The 13,601-nt window shown below is 37.2% G+C and overlaps 1 protein-coding gene and 1 long non-coding RNA gene across 2 annotated transcripts; both read left to right on the top strand.

The window, feature by feature from the left end:
• The first annotated feature begins 1,608 nt into the window (after positions 1–1,608).
• On the top strand, positions 1,609–4,878 carry LOC126819580 (uncharacterized). The gene is made up of 4 exons (XR_007679682.2): positions 1,609–1,654; positions 2,673–2,776; positions 3,669–3,775; positions 4,689–4,878. It is a non-coding gene; the product is annotated as an uncharacterized LOC126819580 (long non-coding RNA).
• A 1,216-nt stretch (positions 4,879–6,094) lies between these two features.
• On the top strand, positions 6,095–13,576 carry LOC126819552 (arylsulfatase B). The gene is made up of 7 exons (XM_050547685.1): positions 6,095–6,224; positions 6,585–6,682; positions 7,499–7,635; positions 9,579–9,637; positions 10,409–10,529; positions 12,175–12,317; positions 13,173–13,576. Exons 1-7 carry the CDS (start codon positions 6,134–6,136, stop codon positions 13,349–13,351), a joined length of 828 nt encoding a protein of 275 aa, XP_050403642.1. The 5' UTR covers positions 6,095–6,133; the 3' UTR covers positions 13,352–13,576.
• Positions 13,577–13,601: the final 25 nt, after the last annotated feature.

Raw genomic sequence — 13,601 nt, 5'->3', positions numbered from 1 at the left:
AACCATTGGATGGTTGATACAAAGAAAAACTGACCAACATGATCACTACCATGTTCTTAATACACTGGCTCCTACATAATACATCTCTCTCTCTCTCTCTCTCTCTCTCTCTCTCTCTCTCTCGGATTGTTATTAAACGTATTATTTCAGGTTATAACAGAAGATGTTGGTTCTACACGTGGCGGCTGTCGTGTTGATAAATATCTCGTTGATTGCAGCAAAAAGACCACATATATTATTCATAGTGGCTGATGATTTGGGTTAGTTTTAGTTTTAATATTTCCACTGGAGAAAATAAAAAGTCGAGCAACTCGGCATATTTTATCAGCACATAGAGTCGACACTGTCAAGGATAAGGTCACGGAAATCAGGGACGAAATACGACTTCGCTATCGAGACGAAACCATCTGACCCTTTCACACCTTCTTCATGTGGCACTACGGTTGCACTAGTAGAGTTCATGTAAACCAGTCGGTGCAAAAAAAGTAGGACATTAAAGTAGCCAAGTTTCTGACTCAATATCATCCAAAGTCTTCAACAGAGAAAAGATGGTCTTCTGATATCCAAAATTTAAGACAAAAAACAACAACATTTTACCATTGGTACATGAATCGTGCACCGTAATGCGTTTCAATCCCATTTGTAACAAGAGACTTGAAGAACGGGGCTAGACATATTCCACAAGTCATGTCAAACGGTGAGCATGCGCAATAAATACTATCGGTGTAGACTGGAATAACCAGACGCTAGAGTTTGCCATACAATTGAGACTTCTGGAGTATTTCGCCGAACATAACTGATCAGAAATTACAGTAAAGACAGAAACGATTGAATTTAAATCGGTTTATTTACATTCATATTACACTATTATATGCGTTGCGACACATTTGTGTCAATTTCTAGGTCCCAAATATTAGCGATTTAGCTCCTTTAAACCTCATTTTAATTTCCAGCATGTCGGTAATAATGATGACTTATATCTGGGTTACTTTTTGTTTCAGGATGGAATGACGTAGGTTATCAGAATCCTGACGTCATTACCCCTACTATAGATAAACTGGCTAAACAGGGTGTCATATTTCAATCATCCTATGTTTTACCCATTTGTAGCCCGTAAGTAATATATAAATTAATATATGATAACTTAGAACATTAGAACATTTTAAAACTCTAGAGGTGAGATATTATAATCATGTATCTTTTTCAAGCGTGTTGCACCCCGCCAAGAGCACAATGGCGGGTTATCAGAATCTTTAACATGAAGTGGTCGTATTCCTAGATACCAAGGAATACAGTAACCCTACTTCTCCACAGACGTCTATAAAATTAACAAATGAGATTTATTTTAATATACCCTCTAGGGTCTGTAGTATATTCACTTTAATATACCCTCTAGGGTCTGTAGTAAATATACTTTAATATCCCACCGCACCTCACCATTCCTCCCTCAACCCTTTAATATCCATGTAATGTAATTCTTAATAGATTTTACAACCCCTTTCGAAAATTCTTCACGGGGCGAAGCTGTAGGTCTACTAACTGACATGATCAATCAACATAATTCTGCACAAGTCACTCATTTTGTATTTTATTTTATTTCAGTTCTCGGTCGACGTATATGTCTGGCATGTATCCGTATAAGACGGGTATGCAGGTAAGGTTACAGAGTTATTGCCTTTGTTGGTATGCACGTGTATCTTACATAGTGATTTCCCTTGTTCGTATGCATTTACGATAAACGATCCTACGCTATGCTAAACTGTTTCACAGACGTATTACGAAAGCCTTCTAAAAACTCTGTATAAGATGACTGACCTTTATAAGTTCAACATGTGACGTTAGACCACGAGGCGTCAATCATTGGCTCCATGGCGCGTGGATTGATTGCATGAGATGTTGTAGCGTAAAGTGGTCAGGGCAGAGTGGTGTCTTTTACTCATTTTATATACCAAGTTACACTCAATAGGAAATATTTTTTTTTATTTAGATATACTTCAAGCACCTTTGTTTATTTTTTAATATTTCAAAAAGATATTCTTGAAGGAAAAAAGTTAATAAGCCATACCGATGTCTTAGCGAATAATCATAAACCGAACGACTAGACGCTGTTCCTTGCTAGGTTCTCCGTCCTGTGCCACTGACAAGCGGGTCTCTAACAGAGGGAGGAAATCGGGGAGACTCAAAGAAAACCCACGATAAACCTCACGAGTTCACGCGCACACACCCACATACGTGGAATGGCATAGACTCTCTCTCCATCTTAATCTGGAGGTCACGGTGGCTAAGTGGGTAAGACGCTGGCTCGCTAGCCTGCATTGGCCGATAAAGTTCATCCAGATTTTCCGGCGTGGTTCCCCCTTGTCAGTGGTGCATGACGGGGGGCCTGACAAGGACAGCTGTCTAGTCGTTTGGATGGGACGAAAAACCGAAGTCCAGTAACACATTGGCATGCACGTAAAAGATCCCTTGACAGTTAGAATTCGATATAAGAGTAGGCCGTAGTGTCGCTGTCCGGGCAAAATTTCCCCCATAGCACACGGTGTGGCGTATGCCCGTATTCATTAGCCCAATCGGAGCAGAACAGTAGGACGTTAAACCCCATTTCATTTCCTTTATTTTCATCTTAATCTGATCCCGCATATCCTGATATTTTCTGATGAAATTTATTTCAGCATATTGTTCTAGGAGGTCGACAGAGCTTTTGTCTACCACTAGAACTACGAACGCTACCCCAACAGTTGAAAGAAGTAGGGTATGCAACCCATGCAGTTGGAAAGTAAGTAAGCTAAATCGATTTTTGTTTTGAGTTAAGCTACAAAACTACAACAATTTACTACCTGTAAATCTTTCAAATAAAAAATGATATCAGGTGTTCTAGAAATAATAAGCATACCCTATCTTGTGTATGATACCTGTCACTACTATTATCTGATTACAGCTATGTGAACTCTTTAAAGGAGAAATGGTATCAGGTGTTGTAGAAAGAGTAGACAGCCATACAATCGATTCTAGTCCAACTAGCCAACCATACAATCGGTTCTAGTCCAATTGGATAGCCATAGAATCGGTTCTAGTCCACTTGCACAGCCATACCATCCGTTCCAGTCCAACTTGGACAGCCATACAATCAGTTCCAGTCCAGTTGGACAGCCATACAATCGGTTCTAGTCCAATTGGACAGTCCGACAGACATGCAACCAGTTCTAGTCCAGCCCGACAGACATACAACCAAATAGCATTCAATTACGTCTACATCAGCACGCCTACCAACTTGAATATGAGGCGGAACACCTTGAAGCCTGGCTAACCTCGTGGGTTTTCTCCGGGTCCTCCGGTTTCCTCCCACTGCTAAAGACTCCTACGCGCAAGCGAATTATTGAAATAAAATTGAACCGTAGGTTAGTCCCGAAATGACCTAGTTTGTGTCGAGTGGACGTTAAACCCCATCTCTCTCTCTCTCTCTCTCTCTCTCTCTCTCTCTCTCTCTCTCTCTCTTGAAGCTAAGTATCAGACTTAAGTGTCTTATAAATGTTTTCATTACCGACAAAAGAAATATGCGAAAACCTTTGTTGACTGCCAGGGGACTAATCTGTAATAGGCGTATATTGTCTGACAACCTATCTCTGATAATTATTGTTATATTCATCTTAAACGTTGTATGATTTCAGGTGGAATTTAGGATTTTGTAACTTGAAGTGTATTCCGACTTATCGAGGCTTTGATTCATTCTTAGGATATTACAACACCCAAGAAGATTATTACAATCACACGTTTGGTAATTTGATATAAAATACATTTGGTAATGGACAAAATCATACATTTAGTAATGGACAATATCATACATTTAATAATGGACAATATCATACATTGAGTAACGAACAATATCACGTATTTAATAATGGACAATATAACACATTTAGTAATGGACAATATCATACATTTAGTAATGGACAATATCATACACTTGGTAACGGACAATATCGTACATTTGGTAATGGACACTATCATATATATCATACATTTGGTTATGAATAAAATCATACATCGGGTAATGGACAAATGATGATAATACATTCGTAATGAACAATATCATATATTCGGTAATGGACAATATCATATCATAGACAATATCATATACTTGATAATGCGCGATAAAATAAATTTATAATAGACAACAACAAAATACAATTATAATGAAAAATATCATGCATTTGATAATGGACAATGTCATGTATTGATAATGGACAACATCATACACTTGATAATGGATATTATATATTTCTACGTGGTTATTATACTATATATTGTATATTTCTAGGTGGTTATTATACTATATATTGTATATTTCTAGCTAGTTATTTTACTATATATTGTATATTTCTAGCTAGTTATTTTACTATATATTGTATATTTCTAGGTGGTTATTATGGTATATAGTGTATATTTCTAGGTAGTTATTTTACTATATATTGTATATTTCCCGGTGGTTATTATACTATATATTATTTATTTCTAGGTAGTTATTTTACTATATATTGTATATTTCTAGGTGGTTATTATGGTATATAGTGTATATTTCTAGGTAGTTATTTTTACTATATCTTGCATATTTCTAGGTGGTTATTATGCTATATAGTGTATATTTCTAGGTGGTTATTATACTATACATGTATATTGTATATTTCTAGGTGGTTATTTGGATTTACACGATGGAGAGCGAGTTGCTAGAGAATATGATGGACAATACTCCACAGTAAGAAAACATGACGCTGGCTTATATTTTATTTCTGTTATTAAAATGTATGTTATTGAAAGAGAACTCTCGTGGCAACTTACAAACGAATTCGCTGAAATGAAAACGCAAATTCATTACAAATGTTAGTTAGACGTTCCAACTTTATTTATACCAGAAACAGAAACAAGAGTATAAACATAAATGCTAGACTAACCATTGGCCCACCACTTAAAAGCACCCCCCCCCCCCAACACACGTTTGCGTCAACGTATAGTCGAGATGCCGCGACAAATGGTCCTAATCTCGCTCCTCCTTGCCATCCCTGCGTTACGAGTAACATCGCAACGGGAAGATGGGAAATAATCTGTGCGAAGTCACTTCTAAGCTTCGCCTTGTTCATTTCTTGCCTTCTTGGCTTCCGCTATTATGTTAAGTCATAGCTAAGTAAAGCCCCAACGGAGCGAGATTGTTTGCCTTCGCTTCGCTATTAGCCTATAACCTGAAGGAGAACTCTCGGTTTATATCTACCACGCAATGTCACGGCTTCGCTTCGCTATAAGTTAACAGGATGTTTACACCAATAGAACAAACAGTATACTATGTTTATATTTTAGCATGTTTACACCAATAGAGCAACCTGTACCATGTGTCTATATTTTAGCATGTTTACCTGTTTAATAGGCCTATATTTTAGCATGTTCACACCAATATAGCAACCTGTTTAATATGTCTATATTTTAGCATGTTTACACCAATATAGCAAACTGTTTAATATGTCTATATTTTAGCATGTTTACACCAATAGAACAACCAGTATAATCGGAGCTCACGATCCAGATAAACCATTGTTTATATATTTACCATATCAATCTGTTCATTATCCTATTCAGGTAAATATCTATACACTTAAATACAGGTGAATACAGGTAATATCATCTACAGGTGATATCTATACAGTGAAACATCTATACAGGTAATATCTATAATATCAATACAGTTAAACATCTATACAGATAATATCTATAATATCTATACAGGTAAATATTTATACAGGTAAATATCTATACAGGTAAATATCCATACAGTTAATATATATTTTAGTATAAATCCCAAAGTTCCCTGATTCTGGTTAGTCGAATGAGAATTTGTTCGGCCTGAGAATAAATATAGAGACCAACATACAGACAATATATTTCTACAGTCACACGTGAAACAGGAGGGTTGGGGTGGGGGCATTCACGTCTAGTTGTGTAACATCTTATATTCACTACCGGGATAATGTCATACCTTTTATCGAATCCCTACCATCATGAATCTTTTACGTTCACGCCAACGTATACACGAGAATTTGCTTTTTGTCCCATCCGAACGACTAAATCTTGTTCCTTACCAGGCATTATGACTACTGTCTATTGTATATTTAAGGTACCGGACAAGTATGCCAATATGTATCCACATATTGGTAATGAAGGCCGCAAGAAATTCTCAGGTAACTCTTTGAAACGGGGATGTTTATATCCTTTATAATGCACGGTCAACTAATATTGTATACCCAGAGTTTATATACCAGCTTGTATTTAGACGGTGGCTGGGTGGTACTGGGTAAACAGGGTGGGTGGAGTGCTACTTGGTAAACATGGTAGGTGGGGTTTTACTGGGTGAAATAATTCTGTGATTTGGTATGACTATTTCAGGATGTGATTAGGGAGTGGATAAGGGGGGGGGGGTACTTTGATCAAACAATATGGACCAAAATCAACAAACCGAAATGAAATAGGGTCTGTATTTGAACAGAGTAAGAATATATTAAGGTTTAAATTGATTATTTTCTTGTTGTTCTATTTGGTAGGCATGGTAACAGCTATGGATGAAGGTATTGGTAATATTACAAGAGCTCTACAAGCTAAAGGAATGCTGGATGATACAATTATTCTATTTACCACAGATGTACGCCCCTTTATTATTTTATTTACTTATTCCACGCCCTCGTTGTCTGATGTCACGTGTCTAGATTACGTCAGTCCTTTGTCATGTGACGTGTGTCTAATGTCACGTGACGTGTGTCTAATGTCACGTGTTTAGAGTACACCACTCCAAGCAGCAGCAGCAGAGAGAGGGGGGGGGGTATTATTATATGTTACGTATTATTATGTGTATACTGGCCCCTTCAGATTCAAGATAACGCGATTTAACTGTATATATAGACTTTACATGTATATGTTACGTAATATTGGATTGTAGAACGGTGCAGATTTGTTCATACTGGTTCCTTTGGGTTCGAGAAAACGGGATTCAACTGAATACAATTATGTGTTACGTATTATTATGTTACAGCGCGATTTATATTGATTCCTTCACATTCGAGATAACGCGATATATGGTTTATGCTGTAGATCGGGTTCGAGATAACGCGCTTTATATATTAATAATAATAATATACATTTATGATTATGGTTGTTTGGATTTGAACAGGGCCATAACTATCTCAAAACAACGAGGGGACAGGAAGTGTTCTCAGGGGTGCTGTAAAATTGACGGACAATGTATATCTATTTTATTTTATGGTCGACAATTTTTTTACAGGGGGGGGGGGGGATTTTTTCAGGGGTACACCCCCCCCCCCGAGTTACGGGCCTGGATTTGAACATAGCTATTGTTTGAGAACTCTGTATCTACAATGGTAAGTTATTCCACAGACGCGGTCCGCGGAAACTGGAGGCTTTATTCCCATAGGATTTCAGTTTAGCTTGTATTAAATTGTAGAACGGTGCGGAATTATTTAAATATGGTAACAACTATCCTTTACGAGGTGGTAAACATACTTTATGGGAAGGTGGCACTCGGGGCGTTGCCTTTATGGCAGGAGCTGGCCTACAGCACACAGGTATCAAATATAATGGGTGAGTTAAAATATTATATGGCAAGAAATATAATTATAGTGAGAGAGAACTGGTGTTTAAGGTCCAATCAACACTAACTCATTTCAGGACTAATTGTAGAGCAAGCAAGAAATATAGCTATAGTGAGAGAGAACTGGAGTTTAAAGTCCATGCACCACTGGCAAAAGGAAACCACGCCGGGAGCAAACCGGTTGCTAAGTGATAAAGACGCTGGCTCGCTAGTCTGGAGGTCGCAAGTTTGCTCCTGGTGTTCATTAGCCCAGTCGGAGCAGAACATTAGGACGTTAAAGCCCATTTTATTTGCAACACTTGCTCATTTCAGGACTAGCATATGCTACTATTCCAAAGTAAGAAATGAAATGAAATGAAATGGAGTTTAACGTCCTACTGTTCTGCTCCTAACCTGGGCTAATGAAGACGGAAGACGGGCATACGCCATACAGTGTGCTATGAGGGAAATTTTGCCCGGACAGCGGCACTACGGCCTACTCTTATATCGAATTCCAACTGCCAAGGGATCTTTTACGTGCACGCCAATGTGTACACGGGACCTCGGTTTTTCGTCCCATCCGAACGACTAGACAGCTTTCCTTGTCAGCCCCTCCGTCCTGCATCACTGACAAGGGAGAACCACGCCGGAAAATCTGAATGAACTTTCTCGGCTAATGCAGGGATCGAACACCCGACCTCCAGGCTAGCGAGCTAGCGTCTTACCCACTTAGCCACGTGATCCCCCCCAAAGTAAGAAAGTTTTGCGATTGGCCTTATAACATTAAAAATATAAGACTTAAAGGGGCATTCGGTACGATTAGATAAAAAGCTGTCGATACATGATTTTTAAAAAAATAGATAAGAAAAACGAAATATGCTGAAAATGTCAGTCGGAACGGAGATATTAGCGATTAAATTTTAGGCCATGTTCTCGGTAGTCATTACTAAAGTTGGTATGATAATAAACAAATTCTTGATTATACCTTTTTACGTTAAATTATCCATCACAAAATGTAGTCATATCCAAAAAATATCGCAGGCTAACGATGGCATCGAGAATTGATTATGGTCTTGTCATGTTAATAAACGTCTAATTAAAGATACATTATGGGAGATTAGATAACGAGTTGGCAGTTCTCACTATAATAGTTAAAAACTAGATAATGTAAAGGCAATTTGCTGAAAATATTCTAATTGATCCACTATGAACCGAGAACTAAGCGTTTAAAATTTCCGCCTAGCCTCAATCATCATTACTAAAGTCAGTACGATAAACAGCATAGTCCCGATTATCCAGTTAATCGTTAAATCGCGAAGGAAAGTTATGAAGTAAATCGGCTCATAATCCACTTAAGATCGCAGGCTAGCGATGCCATCTAGAGTTGATTATGGTCTGGATCGGTTAATTAATGTCTAATTAATAATTTAGATAACATTTCAGGCCTAAAGAAAGACTTGCAATGTAAATCAGTTTATATACAATCCGCTTACATTATTATATGCGTTGCGACCCATTTGGGTCAATTTCTAGGTCTCAAATATTAGCGATTTAGCTCCTTTAAATATTATAAAACAAAAAAATATTTGCGGCACCAGACTATTGAGATACCGCTTATGACATCATAAATGTATCCTACTTAATTTATCGGGACGTAAAGGCGTCAGATACAATGTACTAATATCGACAGTTAGTTTATTTAATGAAACAGGGGTTGGTGGCTAACACAAGGGTACGAGGTCTGGCTGTTGGTTTATTTAATGAAACATGGGTTGGTGGCTAACACAAGGGTACGAGGTCTGGCTGTTGGTTTATTAAATGAAACATGGGTTGGTCGCCAACACAACGGTACACGGTCTTGCCATTGATATATTTAATGAAACGGGAGTTGGTCGACAACTGAATGGGTACTAGGTCTAACAGTTGATTTATGTAATCGATATGTTTATTACAGTTTAATCCATTCGATTGATTGGATGCCGACATTGATTGGTGCTGCTGGGGCCCCACAAGGTAAACAAATACACGGCATCAATTGGCCAGTCCACTATTCACTATTCGTAAGGTAGAAAAATTGGATTGGGACAACGAAGACGAACAAATTCAAGCGATAAAATAAAACCAAGTACGAACAATCCAAACCATAAGACAGAATTCGAAGTCATAAAACACGTTATAGGCAAAATAGTGTATTCAAGCAAAATAGTGTAATCAGCAAATGGACTGTTCCTCGTGTACAAATTACACGACAAACAGTGGTAACAGGTGTCCGGAAGAGTAAGCTTACCCTGCCTGGCGCCACACCCGCACTGACTGTCACCTGTTGATTTGGAATAATCTTGGTTGCTTGAATCGGGCTGCTTCAGTTGGGCGGCTTGGATGTGTCTGGAGAGTTCGCCTAGGCAGGGTCCTTCACGTCACGCCAGCCACCAATGACAAGGGAAGTTCGGGTTTGACAAATCCACGCTGAGATTCGAACCTGCGATATTTACGGCCCTGTAAAAAAATATTTTCAATCTTACAATAATAGAGCAAAATAACATAATTGTTTTTCCTCAACAGTTACTTATAATATCAATGGTTACCACATGTATAAACAATCAATAAATACACCATGGTTACCACTTGTATAAACAATTAATGATACAGCTTGTATAAACAATCAATGATAATATCCATGTTTACCACTTGTATAAACAATCAATGATAATATCCATGGTTACCACTTGTATAAACAATTATTGTTTGTATTCATCGTTACCAATTATAATATTTGTTTTAAAGCTGAAGTTGATGGCGTCAATCAGTGGGATTCTATCAGATTAAATCAACCATCCAAGAGATCAGAATTTATTTATAATCTGGACGATTTCCGTATACCTACACAAGGTCATGCCGCAATAAGGTTACTATAAATCTATGTTACGCGTGTCATAGAACTATTTTACCCATGTCATAAAACTATATTACCCGTGTCATAGAACTATTTTACCCATGTCATAAATCTGTATTACCCGTATCATAAAACTATATACCCGTATCATAGAACTATTTTACCCATGTCATAAAACTATATTACCCGTGTCATATAACTATTTTACCCATGTCATAAAACTATATTACCTGTGTCATATAACTATTTTACCCGTGTCATATAACTATTTTACCCATGTCATAAAACTATTATACCCATGCCATAAAACTATATTACCCGTATCATAGAGCTATTTTACCCAAGGCTTAAAACTATATTACCCGTGTCATAGAACTAATTTACTCATGTCATAAAACTAGTTTACCCATGCCATAAAACTATATTACCCGTATCATAGAACTATTTTACCCATGGCATAAAACTATATTACCCGTGTCATAGAACTAATTTACTCATGTCATAAAACTATGTCATAAAAACAGCTATACATTCTTTCCAATCTGATTAAAACACAAATCATATTTCGTTTCGTTTTTTTATAGTTCAAAATCTCGTTTTATTTATCTTTACTACAGTAGGATCCGGAAAAGGTGTTATATAACATGCGTTCTGGATGATGTGGGGGGTTAGCTAATGAAACGGTTTGTTACGGTCGAGTTTTTTCGTGCAGTGCACGTAACTGTGGGTAACCCACTAGAAACATCAACGCTGATTGGTTAATCGAATTCCGACGTCATAGGGTCAAAAGCTGATCGTGTGACCTCTGACGCGACCTTCCACTACAACCGGTCAGATCTACATGTAGTAAAGGCCATCAAGTGTATAATAAAACGAAACGAAATATATAGATCTGTATTTTAATCAGATTGCATTCTGTCTGTTTGTTTTCTTGTGTTTCTCTTTATTTGGTTTGAGTCATTCTTTGTGTCTATGTCTTGTCTCTGCCTACAGTTGTATGCCGTCTATGACTTAACATGTTTTTATTTTGCAAAATTCATATATTTTTTCTACATATTTAGCCAGGTGTGCCATTATTTTTTCATGTGTCCCAAGATGTGCCGTTGGAAAAAACGTTGAGAACCACTCTTGCTGGCTTGACAGCTCCAGAAAATAAATAATAGCCTTATTCTAAGTACTAGATGTGTTAGTGTCTTGCCTGATGTGTAAATTATCCATTAAATCCTATTTTACTTGTCCAGAGGGTTCAAAAATATTTTTAAATCCAAGTCACATTAGAAAAGCTTTACGTCAGGCTTTTCAAATCATTTAGTTGAATTTTTCCAATTTTTTATATTAGGTGTGTTTAGATGAAATTTGTATCATCAATTAATTGGAATATTGTAAAATAGTACAATTTGTTGACCGGAATAAAGATTGGGACATATTATTCAGTTACAACAAGAGTGGTATTGAGCCTTTAATCAATCCTCCATTCAATCAATTCTGCCAATTCACCCATCCCTCTATGCGTTGATTTATAAATTAATTCACTCATTTACCTATGCGTTGTTTTATAAATTAATTCCCCCATCATTCATTCAACTATTAAGTCATCCGTCAATCCACACATCCATCTTTTTTAAAGTTAATTCGTTTATGATTGTTGACAATACAGGGTTGGTGATTGGAAACTGATATTAGGTTATCCTGGAGAAAGTGATGGCTGGACCAAACCAATGAACGATACTAAAGATACCGTTTTGTTGTACAATATTTATTCACCTGGTGATACTCCTAGTTACTTGTTTAATATTACAGGTAAATACAGTCTATAATATACTGATGACACCCCCGGGTATCTGTAATATACCCCTAATATTTGTAATATATCCCCAGTTACCTGTAATATATATACTCCTAGTCACCTGTTCTATATTACAGGTAAATCTAGTCTATAATATTCTGGTGATACCCCTAGTTACCTGTAATTTACACCTAGTTACCTGTTATATACACATAACTACCTGTAATTTACACCTAGTTACCTGTAATACACTTATAACTACCTGTAATATAAACCTAGTTACCTGTAATATACACATAACTACCTGTGATATACACATAGTTACCTGTAATAAACACATAGTCGCTCAGTGAGTTAGACGTAAGAAATGGGGTTTAATGTCCATCCGACGCAAACTAGGTCTATTCGGAACCAACATATGGTTCAATTTTGTTTCAATAAATTGCTTGTACCTTTAGTAGTGAGAGGAAAACAAAGGACATAGAGAAACGCCACGAGATCAAACGGCACCCGATCCTCAGCAGTGTATTAGAAGACACTTAATAATAATAAGGGAATTCATGTAAAAGTAAAAAACCTGTTTGTTATGTTCCCTTATGGTCTCCCATATTGTAAGCTTGTTGTAAGCTCATTTTGAGTGGATGGTCTCCCTTGCCGTTCACATTTTGAGTGACGGTCTTTTATTATTACAACGTCTAAACAGCACAGAGAACTGTCCCACCCTACACTGGCCCATTCACGGGATTTGAGATATTGCTTTCAATGTCTGTGTATATTGTGTGTGTGTTGTCGACGGGATCGTCTAATGGGCTTTCTTTACGTGTTGCGGGCTTCCTGCACTTACTATTACAGATGTAAAACTATTTCAGATGATCCGAGAGAATTTTACAATGTGGCCGATCAGCACCCAGATATAGTACAGAAGTTAACCAAACGAATTCAGGAATATCGGTTATTGATGGTACCAGCCAAATACCCGGCTAATGATCCGGCTGCTGACGTAGCGGCTAAAAATAACGGTAATGCCTGGGCATCCGGGTGGTGTTAGTAGTGTGCTTGATCGTCAAAAATAACCATGAATATGGAAATAAAAAGAATTTTAATAATTTTAGATTGTTCCAGGACATCCACGGTGCTGTTAGTATTGTGTTGAATAGTAAATAGTTAAAAATATAAAGCCTGTACTTTAGTCTTAACAGTAGTTAATACGGTATCCGGAACTGAAGAGTTCCTTGATGCATTGTGGGTAGTTTACCTATAGCCTTGATATTGAATTTCAGAGAAAGTTCTAGCCCAAC

Source organism: Patella vulgata, chromosome 4 (genome assembly GCF_932274485.2).
Source record: "Patella vulgata chromosome 4, xgPatVulg1.2, whole genome shotgun sequence".
NCBI lineage: Eukaryota > Metazoa > Mollusca > Gastropoda > Patellidae > Patella > Patella vulgata.
This window is presented reverse-complemented; position numbering and strand designations above follow the sequence as displayed.